Raw genomic sequence first — 12894 nt, forward strand, 5'->3', positions numbered from 1 at the left:
ACAGATTACATCTACACTGAAAATGCAATCTGCTCTGTCGACAGAGAGCAGCCAGAGTGCCCTGTCCACTCTTAACAGAATGGCTGATCTGAAGCTCTGCAAACAGGGTTACCCGGGAAACTGGAAGCCCTCTCTGTCAACGTAAGTGTTCACGTGGGCACATTGTTGCAAAACACTGTCAACAGAGGTGTTATACCTGATCGGGAACAGGAATAATTTTGCAGACTCAGCTGAGCTTTGCAGACAAACTCCGGACAGAGCAAGACAGCAATGTAGATGCTCTGTGAGTTTTGTCACCAAAAGTCCTGTTCTGTCACCAGATGCTGTCCATGTAGATGCGGCCTTTGACTCCCAGCTTATTCCCCTTTAAGTATCAGAGAGGTAGCCGAGTTAAGTCTATCTTCAAAAACAAGAAGTCCTGTAGCACCTTATAGACGAACAGATATTTTGGAGCATAAACTTTCGTGGGCAAAGCCCCACGAACCCCCCCGCTACTCATGCATCTGACGAAGTGGGTCTTTGCCCACAAAAGCTTAAGGTGCCACAAGACTTGTTGTTTTTATTCCCCGTTGTTTGCCAGGGGCCATACCCTGGACCTACACAGAACTGCTTACTGCAGCCACCCAGACATAAGCAGCTGATACCCTGCAAGGAAATGCCCCACGCCTCTCCCAGCAGACAAGCAGCCCCAGCTCTTTTCACTTCGCACAGCCTGGCTCGGGAGCCGGCCCTTCCCGGGGCGTTTGGGCCTGAGCCCGCCTCTAAGTGAGACACGTTGCAGACTCCTGCTTGGCTCAGAGGCCGGGGACTTCGGAGCTGCCTCCAGGGAAGCCCCGGGCGCGTGCAGGACCCGGGCTGGGCCAGGGAGGCGCCGTAGCCGTGATCTTCGTCCCCTGCCCGCGGGAGCAGCTGCCGGCAGAGTCAGCGCCCGGATCGCCGGGCAGCGGGGAGCAGCCCGCCCGGGCCAGCATGTGGACGGTGCTCCGGAGCGGCGCGGAGCGGAGTTCCCCGACGAGCCGCGGGGCCTGCGGCTGGGCCCCGCGCGTGGCGGCCGCGGCCGCGCTGCTGCTCCTCGGGTTCCTCATCGGTACAGTGCTAAGCCGCGGGCTCGCCGGCCTGTGCTGCTCCGCGGCGAGCCTGGGGCTGGGCTGGGGGTGGGGGGGACCTGGAGTAAGGGGAGTGGGGGGCGTCCAGGGCTTCCTACGGGCCTGCAAGGGGGAGGGGCACTCCGGAGCGGGGGGCGGGTTGTGCGCCTCCTGGGGTCAAGCCCGCTCCGCTCGCAGAAAGCGCCCCTGCCCCGCGGCCGGCCTGGGAAGGAACGCGGGGCTGGGTCGGTGTTTGAAACGGCGAGGTTCGCCGCGGGGCAGGGACGGGCAGAGACACCCACGCTGGGGAAACACACTGAACAGAAGAGCCTCGTTTGAAGAGCCCGGGAGCCGCAGGCAGACAGCACCTGCTGTGGCCATTGGAACTCACCTTCCCCACCGCTGCACTGGGCATTTTCAACAGGACATTTCCCTCCCTTCTCCCCGCCCCCCGCCCAGTTTGCGAGAGAGCAGCGGTGGGGAAAAGCGGAAGAGAACCCCAACGTCAGGTCGAGTTTTTAATCTTGGGATGTGCTGCCAAAAAGTCTTGACTGGTTTGTTTTCTGCTCACAGCGATGGAAATATGTGTTAGGTTGGGCTGGTGGCTCGCCTCCCTATCTGCTATATGTTCCCCTTTCTAAATGTTGAAGTTAGGGACATAATCTGTGCTTTAGTCACACAGATAACTTTGGGGGGGGGTGTCATTTAAAAATTTAACTCACAATTCCAGTGGTTTTATTTTCTACAACCAGGTGTTCCTGATGGCGCACAACCTCTGTCTTTACTGTTTTAACTGTTTTTTCCCCATAACATTTATTAAAGAAGTTAGAATAAGTTTACAAATCCTTGCTCAGTAAATATCGGAAACAAAGCAATCCCTGCAACAATTACCTTTTGCTTAAGGAGACATTATAACAATAGAGCTGCGTCTACACGTGCACGCTACTTCGAAGTAGCGGCAGTAACTTCGAAATAGCGCCCGTCACGTCTACACGTGTTGGGCGCTATTTCGAAGTTGAAATCGACGTTAGGCGGCGAGACGTCGAAGTCGCTAACCCCATGAGGGGATGGGAATAGCGCCCTACTTCGACGTTCAACATCGAAGTAGGGACGTGTAGACGATCCGCGTCCCGCAACATCGAAATAGCGGGGTCCTCCATGGCGGCCATCAGCTGGGGGGTTGAGAGATACTCTCTCTCCAGCCCTTGCGGGGCTCTGTGGTCACCGTGGGCAGCAGCCCTTAGCCCAGGGCTTCTGGCTGCTGCTGCTGCAGCTGGGGGTCCGTGCTGCATATACAGGGTCTGCAACTAGTTGTTGGCTCTGTGGATCTTGCACTGTTTAATGAAAGTGTGTCTGGGAGGGGCCCTTTAAGGGAGCGACTTGCTGTTGAGTCCGCCCCGTGACCCTGTCTGCAGCTGTGCCTGGCTCCCTTATTTCGATGTGTGCTACTTTGGCGTGTAGACGTTCCCTCGCTGTGCCTATTTCGATGTTGGGCTGAGCAACGTCGAAGTTGAACATCGACGTTGCCAGCCCTGGAGGACGTGTAGACGTTATTCATCGAAATAGCCTATTTCGATGTCGCAACATCGAAATAGGCTACTTTGATGTAGCCTTCACGTGTAGACGTAGCCTAGATGTTTCATAGGAGAAAATTCCGGAGCATGCAGATCCCAAAGTCACAGAGATTTACCTGTCACTCTGTGTACTTGCAACCCACCTCCTTCCTTGTTTCTGTGCATCTTTCTTCTGAGAAGAACTGAACCAGCAGACACGGAGGGAACAGTAATTTGGTGGCCCAGGGCCTATGGGAAGGTGGCTGGAACTCTTCAAAATCCACAGTCAGCTAGGATTGTCCTAATGAATAGGGATAATATTTCCTTTTCCCCTACTCACTGTCTGTTTTATCTGCCCAGGCTACAAACTCTCTTACTTCTGTTGGTTCAGTGCCTCCTGCATCAGACTTTGATCTTGCTGGGGCCTCTAAACACTAGTGTAATAAAACCTCTAATAAAAGGCATGATAAAATCTTGAAGTGATACTGAAGGATATTGTCATGGGCTATAGAAATAATACTTTCCTAGTGTTCTTGTTATTGTATTTTGCAGGCTGGTTTACAAAGCCTACTGCTGAGGCAACAGCTACTAGTTCTCATGAAAAGGTGAAGAAGGCATTTATGACTGAACTGAAAGCTGAAAACATTAAACAATTTCTGTAGTAAGTGAAGTTTGTATTTATCTGTTCACAAAATTAATCTGTGATCATATGGCACAATGGCTAGGTTTGTGAACAGACTTTGGGTGCTAGCCTGTGTTGAAAATAGTCACATGAGCTATGATGGATAGTGAAGTCTGTCACAGCTCCTTCTGTCACTTCTTAACTTGTAGAAACAGTAGTGGCTCTGTAATGAGCAAGGTTCAGTGATTTCAGTGTGATCATACTCTCACTGTGCTTCCCTGGGGCTCTGAACTGTTTCAGAGGCCTAGAAGGTTAATGCTACCACACTGTCAGAGCCCAGCCTACCCCCTTGCAGCCAGGTCCATTTGCATGGGAGTTATGCGACCCCTGAGCACCTAATGAATTATTTTGTTAGTCTTTAAAGTGCTACTTTACTGCTTTTTTGTTTTGATAGTATATAGAGTAGCAGGGCTTTCTCTCTGTTGCATGGGAGTGTTTACCTTGCATCAGTTTTCAGGCCATGCTCTGATTTCAAAGGGAGATTAGAGTGGATCAGGGTCCTAAATCTGGAGTGACTCCACTGAAGTTAGTGGAGTTACACCAGTGTAAATGAAAGGAGAACTCAGCAGCTTTCTAGACTATTTGCAGGTTAATTCCTTTCTACTTTTATCTCCTATTCCCATATATTAGGTCCAAATAACACGGCCTTTTCATTTTCACCTGGAAACTCCTATGTGGACCACATCCTACAGGCTCTAGTCCATTGTTATGAGAATTATTTGTATGGGCATATGAAGATGGGGTAGATACTAGCTGGTCAATTTAAAATCTTAGCAATGAAGTAAAAAATAAAATCTGTGGTTCTTATGCCTTTAAGATCCTTCTTAAGGATACACTTAATTCAAAAGAGAAAAGTATTCCACATATCTATTCCAAAGCATGTTAACTAGCATGGTAGGCCTAGGTCCTCTATGGATTTAGCACCAAGCTCCCACTGATTTCAGGGTTTGAGAGTCTGGTCCAAAATTTTTTAAAATAATCTTTTCCTTGTGTTAAAGCCCTAACTAGAAGGCTGTGTGAATCTCCTGAAAATTCAGATAATGGTAAAAAGGAGGAACATAGATTTTTAAAAATAATTATAATAGTTCTTCATTTTCATAATTTATTCCCGAAACTTTAACTAAAGCAAAGTTGAGACCCACTTAGGTTATGTCTACACTAGACATAGAAATCGACTGCCAACGTACAATTTTAGCTTCGCCAATTACGTAGCTAAAATGGATTTATCCACGGTAGACTTCCTTGTCTGTCCACATGGCAGAAGATTGATGGGAGTGTTTCTCCTTCAACCTTCCTTATTCCTCGCCTCCCCTCATGTGGGTTGATCTTTTGTTGTAGTGTGGCTGTAGCCCTAGTAATTTATGTGAGGTGGTTGGGTAAATTATCATGATGGAATCAAGCATTTGTTTGTTAATTCCAGTTTGGAACAGATCCAAGACCTCTGTTTATTGCCAGTAATTAACTTTCAGTGTAAAAAGTATCAGTGATTTGGAAGTAATTAAAGGATTCTCATTTGCTTTAACTACCAACCTTTTAAAAAAACACAAGATTGTGCTTAGGTCAGACCCTCATCTCTGTGCCCACAGCAAAGAATGGCTGCCTCAGCCTGTGAAAGCAGGCAGCTCTAGGGTGGAATAGGTTATTTACACAACAGTAATACTGAGCAGCCGAATGAGGTGGAAAATTAAACACAACATCCAATTATAATAACAAAGGGAATGTAAAGATGGAGGGATGCAATTGTTTGAAATGGACCCTAGCCAAGATCCCAGAGTTAAACATTCCAAACTTTAATGAAAAGTGCCATTGAATCTTAAGTGAAGATAAATGGTCAGGGTCTCAATCCTACATGTCATCCAGGAGTTGACGCCCCCATCAGAACAGTCACCCCAACACTATGTTAGGACAATGGCTTAGTGTTAACTCAGGAGTATTCTTTGAAATGTAGAGTAACACTGGTCTTCTCAGTGGTCTAGCAAGCAAGGGTCAAAGTTGTTCTCAATCGTATCTCTGTAGTTCACAGACTATTGCACAGCTGGCTAATATAGAAACTCCAGGGCTTAGCTAGTAACTGGTTTCTGTAACAGTTGAATTACATATTTTTCACTATACAGTAGTGCTAGAATTCTCCCCAGGTTAGAGCTCATGTGCCACTGCACAGAAGGGTGGCAGACGAAGTGTGTTTACAAGTGCTTTATCTAGTATTTTCAAAAGGCAATGTCAGTGTAATTACAAATAAGTATTTAATCAAGTAATGTAAAACAAAGGAAACACTAGATACATATGCAGTTCAGTAGATAACTTGGCTATTGTCTTTTTGTAGAGGTTAAATAAAAATCTACATTTAATTCAGATGTGACATCAGCAGCGTTTTACATTTTCAAGACAGGAGGCAAAGCTACAGTCCTTTCAGTTTAGTGGACTTATCTGAAGTCTCATGTCATTTGTGTGTACCCAAAGAATGGGTAAGGTAGGCAGCACGAAACAGTCTGCAGAAGTGGTAAGAGGAGTGGAGCTGTTTGAATTGGTTACTTAAGGCAAAAATTTGAGAAGTGCCTAAGTCAGGTAGGCACTTAGAGTCCCATTGTCAAAAGTGAGGTTCCTAAGGTCCCTGTGTCTCACTGAAAGTTAATCAGAATTAGGCCCCTAAGTCTAATTTTTTAAAATATTTCTAAGCCTCTAATGATCCAGACAAGATTTTCAGAAGTGCTTAGCACCTCACTTCCAGTGAAATCAATTTGGAGTAGGCATCTAGGCGGTTCTGAAAAATCCCATTAGGCACCTATGTGGCTCTTCAGGTGCCTGAATATTTTCAATAGTTTGGCTTCAGTTATTTGAAAGTGGAATTTAGGAGCCTGGCACAGATGTTTTAGAAACTTTTGTCATTAATTCTTTCTTTTTGTGAATCACTATCAAGCAGATAGTGATTTCTTCAATTGGATTTTTTACAAATACCGGCCAAATTAAGATCTGGATACATCTCTTGTCCCTGTCACCATAATATCTGTGTGCATCACAAACAGTAGATGAGTTTGTACCCACAGTGCCTTTGTGAGGTGCTTTCACCATTATACAGAAAGAAACCTAAGGTTGAGTGACATGCCCAAACTCATATAGGAAGTTTGTAGCACAGTGCCCTGATCACATAGCTATCCTTCCTCATTAGTCTCTTTAAATAGGGTTTTTAAACAATGGTTGCCCACAGTCTTTCTGCAGACTGTTCACTCCATCGATTCACTGTTCATTATTCGTAATACGTGATGCGTCAGCTAAGTCACACGGTATTGCTTTTGATCTCTGATTGCATGACTGAATCTTTTTAAAGAGGCACAGAGCCATAGTCAATTTGCAGTGTGAGTTTTTTGGACAAATAATCATTTGTGCTAGAATTCATGAAGACTTGGGGCACCCATGGTGGATGTTGCCTATAACAGAGCCACGTGAAGAGTAGCAAATCAAATTTAGCGATGAGATTTTCATTAAATTTGTAAATCAGGTTCTGCAGGGTGTGTTTGGCTGTAGTACAGGGGAATAATTATTACATCTAATTCTTATTAGTAGATGTCTAAGTGCTTTGCAAAGGAGGTAGTTATCATTGTGCCATTTTAGAGATGTGGAAACTGAGTCACAGAGAAAGGACTCAGCCAGCAGGTCAGCTACGTCAAAAAGGTCAGTTCTAATTGCAAACTCTAGTTTCTAGTATTGACTGCTAATACATACCCATTTCTTTTTCCCAGTAATTTTACACAGCGTCCTCATCTCGCAGGCACAGATGAGAACCTGAACCTTGCACAGCAAATCCAAGCCCAGTGGAAGGAATTTGGACTGGATTCCGTGGAGCTAGCTCACTATGATGTCCTGTTATCCTACCCTAATGAAACGAATCCCAACTATATCTCAATTATTGATGAGTATGGGAATGAGGTAAAGAAGACATCAAGTTTCACAACTCAGGGTTTTCCTACCAGGGGAAGTTTATTTGGATTAGAGTAGGATATGAAACTAAAGTGGAATAGTTGATCTTTATTAACTCAGGCTACGTCTACGCTAGTCTGGAAGATCCACCTGCTCCAGTCGATTTCACACGTCTAGTAAGGGTGCGCAAGATGAACCGCTCAGGAGTCACATTCTACCCTTGTATTCCTCGTGTCTCGAGGAGTAAGGGAAGTCAATGGGAGAAACTCTCCCAATGACCGTGTTCAGTAGGGATGGCTAAGTAAGCCAAGTGCAGTAGGTCGATTCCAGCTATGCAATTGCTGTAGCTAGAATTGTGTATCTGCAGTTGACTTACTTTGCCCAGTGTAGACATAGCCTCAGTCTGTAGATGCTCTTATTCTGGGTTAGGAGTATTTTATTCTGGATTATCTTAATCCTTTGAAGGAGTAAGTAGATTAAGATAATAATATTTACATAATTCAGAACAAGAGAGTCAACATAGAAAATTAATCAGGATTAGCTCCCCATGTAGACAAACCCTAACTCACCTTCAGATACCTTGGGATAACAAACTGGGTGTTTGGAGGGAGAATCCGTACTCCAATCCACTAATGATTTTCTGTATGAAAATCACATCGGGTTCAATCCAAAGCTCATTGAAGTCAGTAGTAAGAGATGGTCACTGACTTCAGCATGCTTTGGGCAAAGACTGGGACCTTAGTCTTTTTGTACCTTAATTTTCCCCACTGTGTATTGCTGATGATGACACTTACCCATATTTGTTGACTGTGTTGAGGTCCATGGATAGAAGAAGTACTACATGAATTCTTACTATTTTTATTTCATTTTTAAACTGCCCTGCCAAGTATCAGGAGAAAAAATGCATTCAGCTTCATTATTCACAGTACGGGTAATTGTATGGTGTTCAAACTTACCAGTTTTTCGAATTGCATCACGTATCTGGGCTAAAACATGGGACTAAGGCTGTGTCCACACAAGCAAAAACTGAACGTGTAGTTGACAGGCAAAGGAGCTTCACTGGTGTTAAAAACTGCAGTTTATATCATACTCAGGCATTTTCACCACTGTGTTGTCCAACCATGGGCTATATATCAATCAAAGAGAGCCACGTGGGCACATGCATATTTTATTGGAGGTCCACGCTGATTCAGGTGTTGGGTCCACCTACACAGTTCTCTTTACAAGATAGGGCCTAACTCTGGAACATGAAGTGCATGACCTGTAGCTGGTTGGGAGAGAGTCTGGTTTAGACAATGGAACTAGATTTGATTCAAAACCATAACCATCTGAGATGTGCCCATTTGGGCTGTGCCTCTTCCTAATATTGTGTCTCTTTTTTCTTCTTTAAAACTAGGTCTTCAATACATCATTATCTGAACCTCCCCCTCCAGGATATGAAACGGTTACAGATGTTGTGCCACCATACAATGCCTACTCAGCTCAAGGGGTACCAGAGGTAAAGAGGCTAGAAAGCTTTAATTTCAGGCTTTTAGGCCTATGCTAGGGATGCCACTTTGGGCTGGATGTGTTCATGAAGGTTTCGTCATGTGACATAACCTTAAGAGATTAATCATAAATTTCTGGAGATTCCTGAACAAACCTGGTAGGTTCGCAATCCTACCGTATGCTCAGACAGGTTGAAACTCTTTTATCTGGCACTCTCACGTCCAGCAACATCCGTGGTCCAGCAGGACCCCATGGATGCTGCTGGACCAGAGAGGCCCAACTGCCTAGTCTGACTGGCAGAGCAGAGCCCTACTGCTGGCAGGGAGCCCTGTTGGCAGCCTCACTGTGGGGAGCTGGGTTGGGGCTGGGGAGCCCAGCCCCGGCCAGGGAGTCCTGCTGTTTCCTCCATAGTACGGGTAGTGGCCTGGGCCGGGGAGCCCCACAGTCAGCCCGTGGTGGCAGGGAGCTGCCCAGGCAGGGGATCTCTGCCAGCAGCCAGACAGCATAGAGCTTCAGCAGGAGCAGAGCCCCCCAGGGAGACTGGGGGCAGGGAGTGGGCAGTGGATAGGAGAGGAATCCAGCCAGAAAGCTGGCAGCCTCCTGGGTGAGCCCAGAGGCCTGTCTTACCCTGGACCAGCAAATTCCTTCATTCAGGACCACTTGCATCTGGAGGGTGCTGGACCAGGGTGGTTCAGCCTCTACCATGAAACCACATCATCCCTAGAAAGTGTTAGCCTTGTGTATTAGGAAAAATTTGACTTAGGGAATTATATTTGCTCTTTTAAATTTCCCCCTACAGCTTCAGTTGGAGATTTTTTCTGTTTTGCCTCTTTTCCTAAACTTAGTTCAGTGTTTTCAATCTTGGGTAATGAATCAGAATCCTACATTCATATTCAGGTATCTAAATAATATTTTCAAAGGTGTTACGAATCCTCAGCTGCTGCTGACATTGGTACAAAATCTGAGCTTCAGTATCTCAGAACATGGCCATCTAAATGTGCCCTATAAACATTAGGGATCCTGGCCCCAATGAAGTTTTAACTAACACACTGTTAAATGCTACTTTTCCCTTTAATGTAGACAAGGACTGTTACTTTCAAAACACATTAGCTTAACCATCAAGCACAGTTGACTAATACGTATTAAAATATAATGTGCTAGCTGAGGGATCAGCAGCCTTCCCAAGGCAGAGTGCTGAAATTTGACCTTTTGACCTCTGTGTACAGGCCTAGTGCTGGTGATTCCTTTTAAACTTACTAATAGTCCTACTTACAACAGCTTCATTAATAAACAAATTAAGATGCAGAGCTTTACCATGTAGGAAGTGATTGGTAGCATTAGCTGATCTTTTGTTAATCTACAGGCAACATGGCTTTGAGCAAGCTCCCAGCTGCATAGGAGAGGAGGTGCAGGGCTGATCTCCCACGTTGTGTGTCAATGAAAATCAGCTCACGTGCCACTCTTGGCACCCATGCCAGGTGTTGCTGACCCCTGTGTTATCTAGTAAATGTTAAAATACACACTTTCCTAAGGTAGACATGGTGGGTATATTTTCAAAGGTTCAAGTGTCACATAGGTTTCTATCTCCCAGTGAAATTCAGTAAGAGTTAAGTGCTCTTTATGCCACTAAAAATCTACCCCATGGCCTCTGTGGGGGGGAAGGTTAACCTAACATTAGCTAAACGATATGAATTTAATATCTTTTCTAACATGATGCATTTTCCCAGTAGAGACAAGCCTTATTCTGACCAATGAGCATTTAGTTCTTACCTCAGGTTCTTTTAAATACACATTTATGAAGCATTAGCTGGTGATAAATGCTTGGTACTCATGGGTGTCTGTGCGGTTATGCTTTAACTAGCCACACAGTCTGTGGACCATTGGTGGGTGTCTTATTGCTTTGTTGCTTCTGAAAGTGCCAGTTTTCTGTGAAACCTGCCACACCAGTGCCAGCCCAGCTATATCTTGTGTCACTGTCATGTCATACCTTGAAAGCACTACATTTCCAGGAATGATGAGAAGGTATTTGGCATGCAGCAAAATCTGGCTCCTTCATTTCCTATGCGTCCCGAAATCCTGTTGACCATGGATGGAATGTAAGGAATGCTGGCTCAGACCCCCGTTTTGTGTTGGAAGTTTTGGTTGCAAAAATTCTAGGCAAAATGCTCTTGTTTCAGGGTGAGTGTTTCTTGAAGGCACTGAGCATGCCAAAAGGCTTTGGAAGTAATTGTGTATGGAGGAATGTGCATACATCACCACCTTTTAGGACAGCGTATCATGCTGCCCTTTGCATCCAAAAAGTTGGGTTGCTCATGTCCGGCTCTTGTTAAAACCTAATGCTCCTGTATTAATAGACGTTTGTCCTTCAGAACATTCCATGAAGTATTATTTTTGGTACCTCCTCTTTTGCAGAGGGTTCCAAAGGACAGAGGGTTCCTTGTAAAACTGGCCTGTGTAGCAGGAGATTTCCTGTGTTCCGTCCTTATGGCTCATAATTAGATTTAGTCAGCAGTTGTAAGATTAGAAAAGATTAATCTGTGGACAATATCTTCCTTGACTATTTAATTCAGGCTGTTAATTGTTGTGGTTTAATAATAGGCTGCACAGGCCTAGAAAACTAAAGGTACCCTGCTCACAGTTTGGTTTAATATTCAAGCTGGAAAATCAGACCAGACAATCTCTATTCAGCAGGGTATTTTCAGTTAACGAGATTTTGTAGGACTACAGCAGGCCATTTGGAGCATGATGCATAGGAGCGCTCATGGATTATGATTGGTTGTAAAATAGTATCCTGAGAAGAACACTGACTGTGCCATTGCCATTTTATGTTTTCTGGGAAGCCACATGATAGGAAATAGGGGACTAACACTAATAGATCTGAAAGGCTGATGCCTCCTTTTTAAAAAACTAATTAAAACTAAATACTTGAATGCTATCTGAGGAAAAAAAATAATGATGCCTGAGAGAGGCCAAACTGTCTCTTCACAGAATAAGATGTTAATTGTTCCTTACTTTTGGTCACCATGGTGGCAAAAGCTTCATACATTTAGCTTGTGCTGTCAACAATAAAATATTGCAATGGGCTACTCCATTATGTATCAGAGATTTCCGGATGATGGGTTTTCTTTTAATACAAGCTATACAGTATGTTTATACCCCGACCCCCCTTCACAGTTAGTTTTAGCACTTGTGAGAAGTCCCAGGTTAGCAGGCCTGAAAGCTGGAAATCTCTAGTTTCTCGGTACATCAGATACAGCACAATTGTCATCAGTGAAAACTGCCAGACCCTGATATTATTATTTGTATAATCATATGACGTAGGGAATCTAAAATACTGTCAGGGCTACATAGTGCCAGACACCTAGTAAGAGACAGTCCCAGTTCCAATGACCTTACAATCTGAGAACACAAGGCAGATGGTGGGAGAAAGAAGTATTAACCCCATTCACAGATGGAAAACTAATACACAGAGGGGAGTGACTTGCCTGAGGGAGTCTTAGACCATCAGGAATTAAAACCTAGATTTGGCAAGACCCAGTACAGTGCCCCAACCAAAGACTATCCTTGCCAAAGCAAGTGGGCTTCCCATTACTATGAATACTGTCTCTAATAGGCTTTGTATCAGCCATGGAACATTATGTGGGCCCCCCTTTAGGAGGGGCAATGTAAGGTGTGATAGATACAACTGCACAAGGTATAGAGTCGCAGGGATTCCCCACCCTATTATTGACGTATTATACTTCTGGGCCAAATCCTGGTTGCTGTTCTTCCTTGACATGTTTTTGGGAGTGCGTTCAAATCCTGTTACTGAGCTGAAGGAACGCTTGGGGTGACAGCCTTGTTTCTGCTAGAATTCTCCCTTCTTTGGTACAGTATTACCACCCCCATCAGAGCTGATGCATACCTAGCACACACAAAAATATTTCTGATGCAGAAGTTTATGCTAGCAGTGAATTTGGCCCTGTACTCTCAGCCAATGGAGAGATGGAACCTTTCCCTTTGTAGGTAGAAGTGTAACCTCCAGTGATAAGCAGAAGCTCATGCAGCTTGATGCAGCATTTCTGCTGGTCAACAAACACAGGCCAGGACAAACTAGCACTGTGCTGAGACCTTGACTGCCAGCCTGTTGGTTGTAGGGAGTGACTAAGATCCTGGTCCACAAGGCTCTTCA

At 44.9% G+C, this 12894-nt stretch overlaps 1 protein-coding gene across 2 annotated transcripts in view; it reads left to right on the top strand.

The window, feature by feature from the left end:
• Positions 1 to 904: 904 nt before the first annotated feature.
• Positions 905 to 12894, top strand: part of LOC142007335 (putative N-acetylated-alpha-linked acidic dipeptidase) — a 79526-nt gene continuing 67536 nt past the window's right edge. For both annotated transcript variants that reach the window (XM_074983950.1, XM_074983958.1), the window contains exons 1-4: positions 905 to 1087; positions 3191 to 3299; positions 7058 to 7244; positions 8632 to 8733. In XM_074983950.1, coding sequence (XP_074840051.1) covers positions 970 to 1087; positions 3191 to 3299; positions 7058 to 7244; positions 8632 to 8733 — 516 coding nt within the window. In that variant the 5' untranslated portion in view covers positions 905 to 969. The remainder of the gene's footprint in view (positions 1088 to 3190; positions 3300 to 7057; positions 7245 to 8631; positions 8734 to 12894) is intronic.

The sequence above is a fragment of the Carettochelys insculpta genome, chromosome 1, assembly GCF_033958435.1.
Source record: "Carettochelys insculpta isolate YL-2023 chromosome 1, ASM3395843v1, whole genome shotgun sequence".
NCBI lineage: Eukaryota > Metazoa > Chordata > Testudines > Carettochelyidae > Carettochelys > Carettochelys insculpta.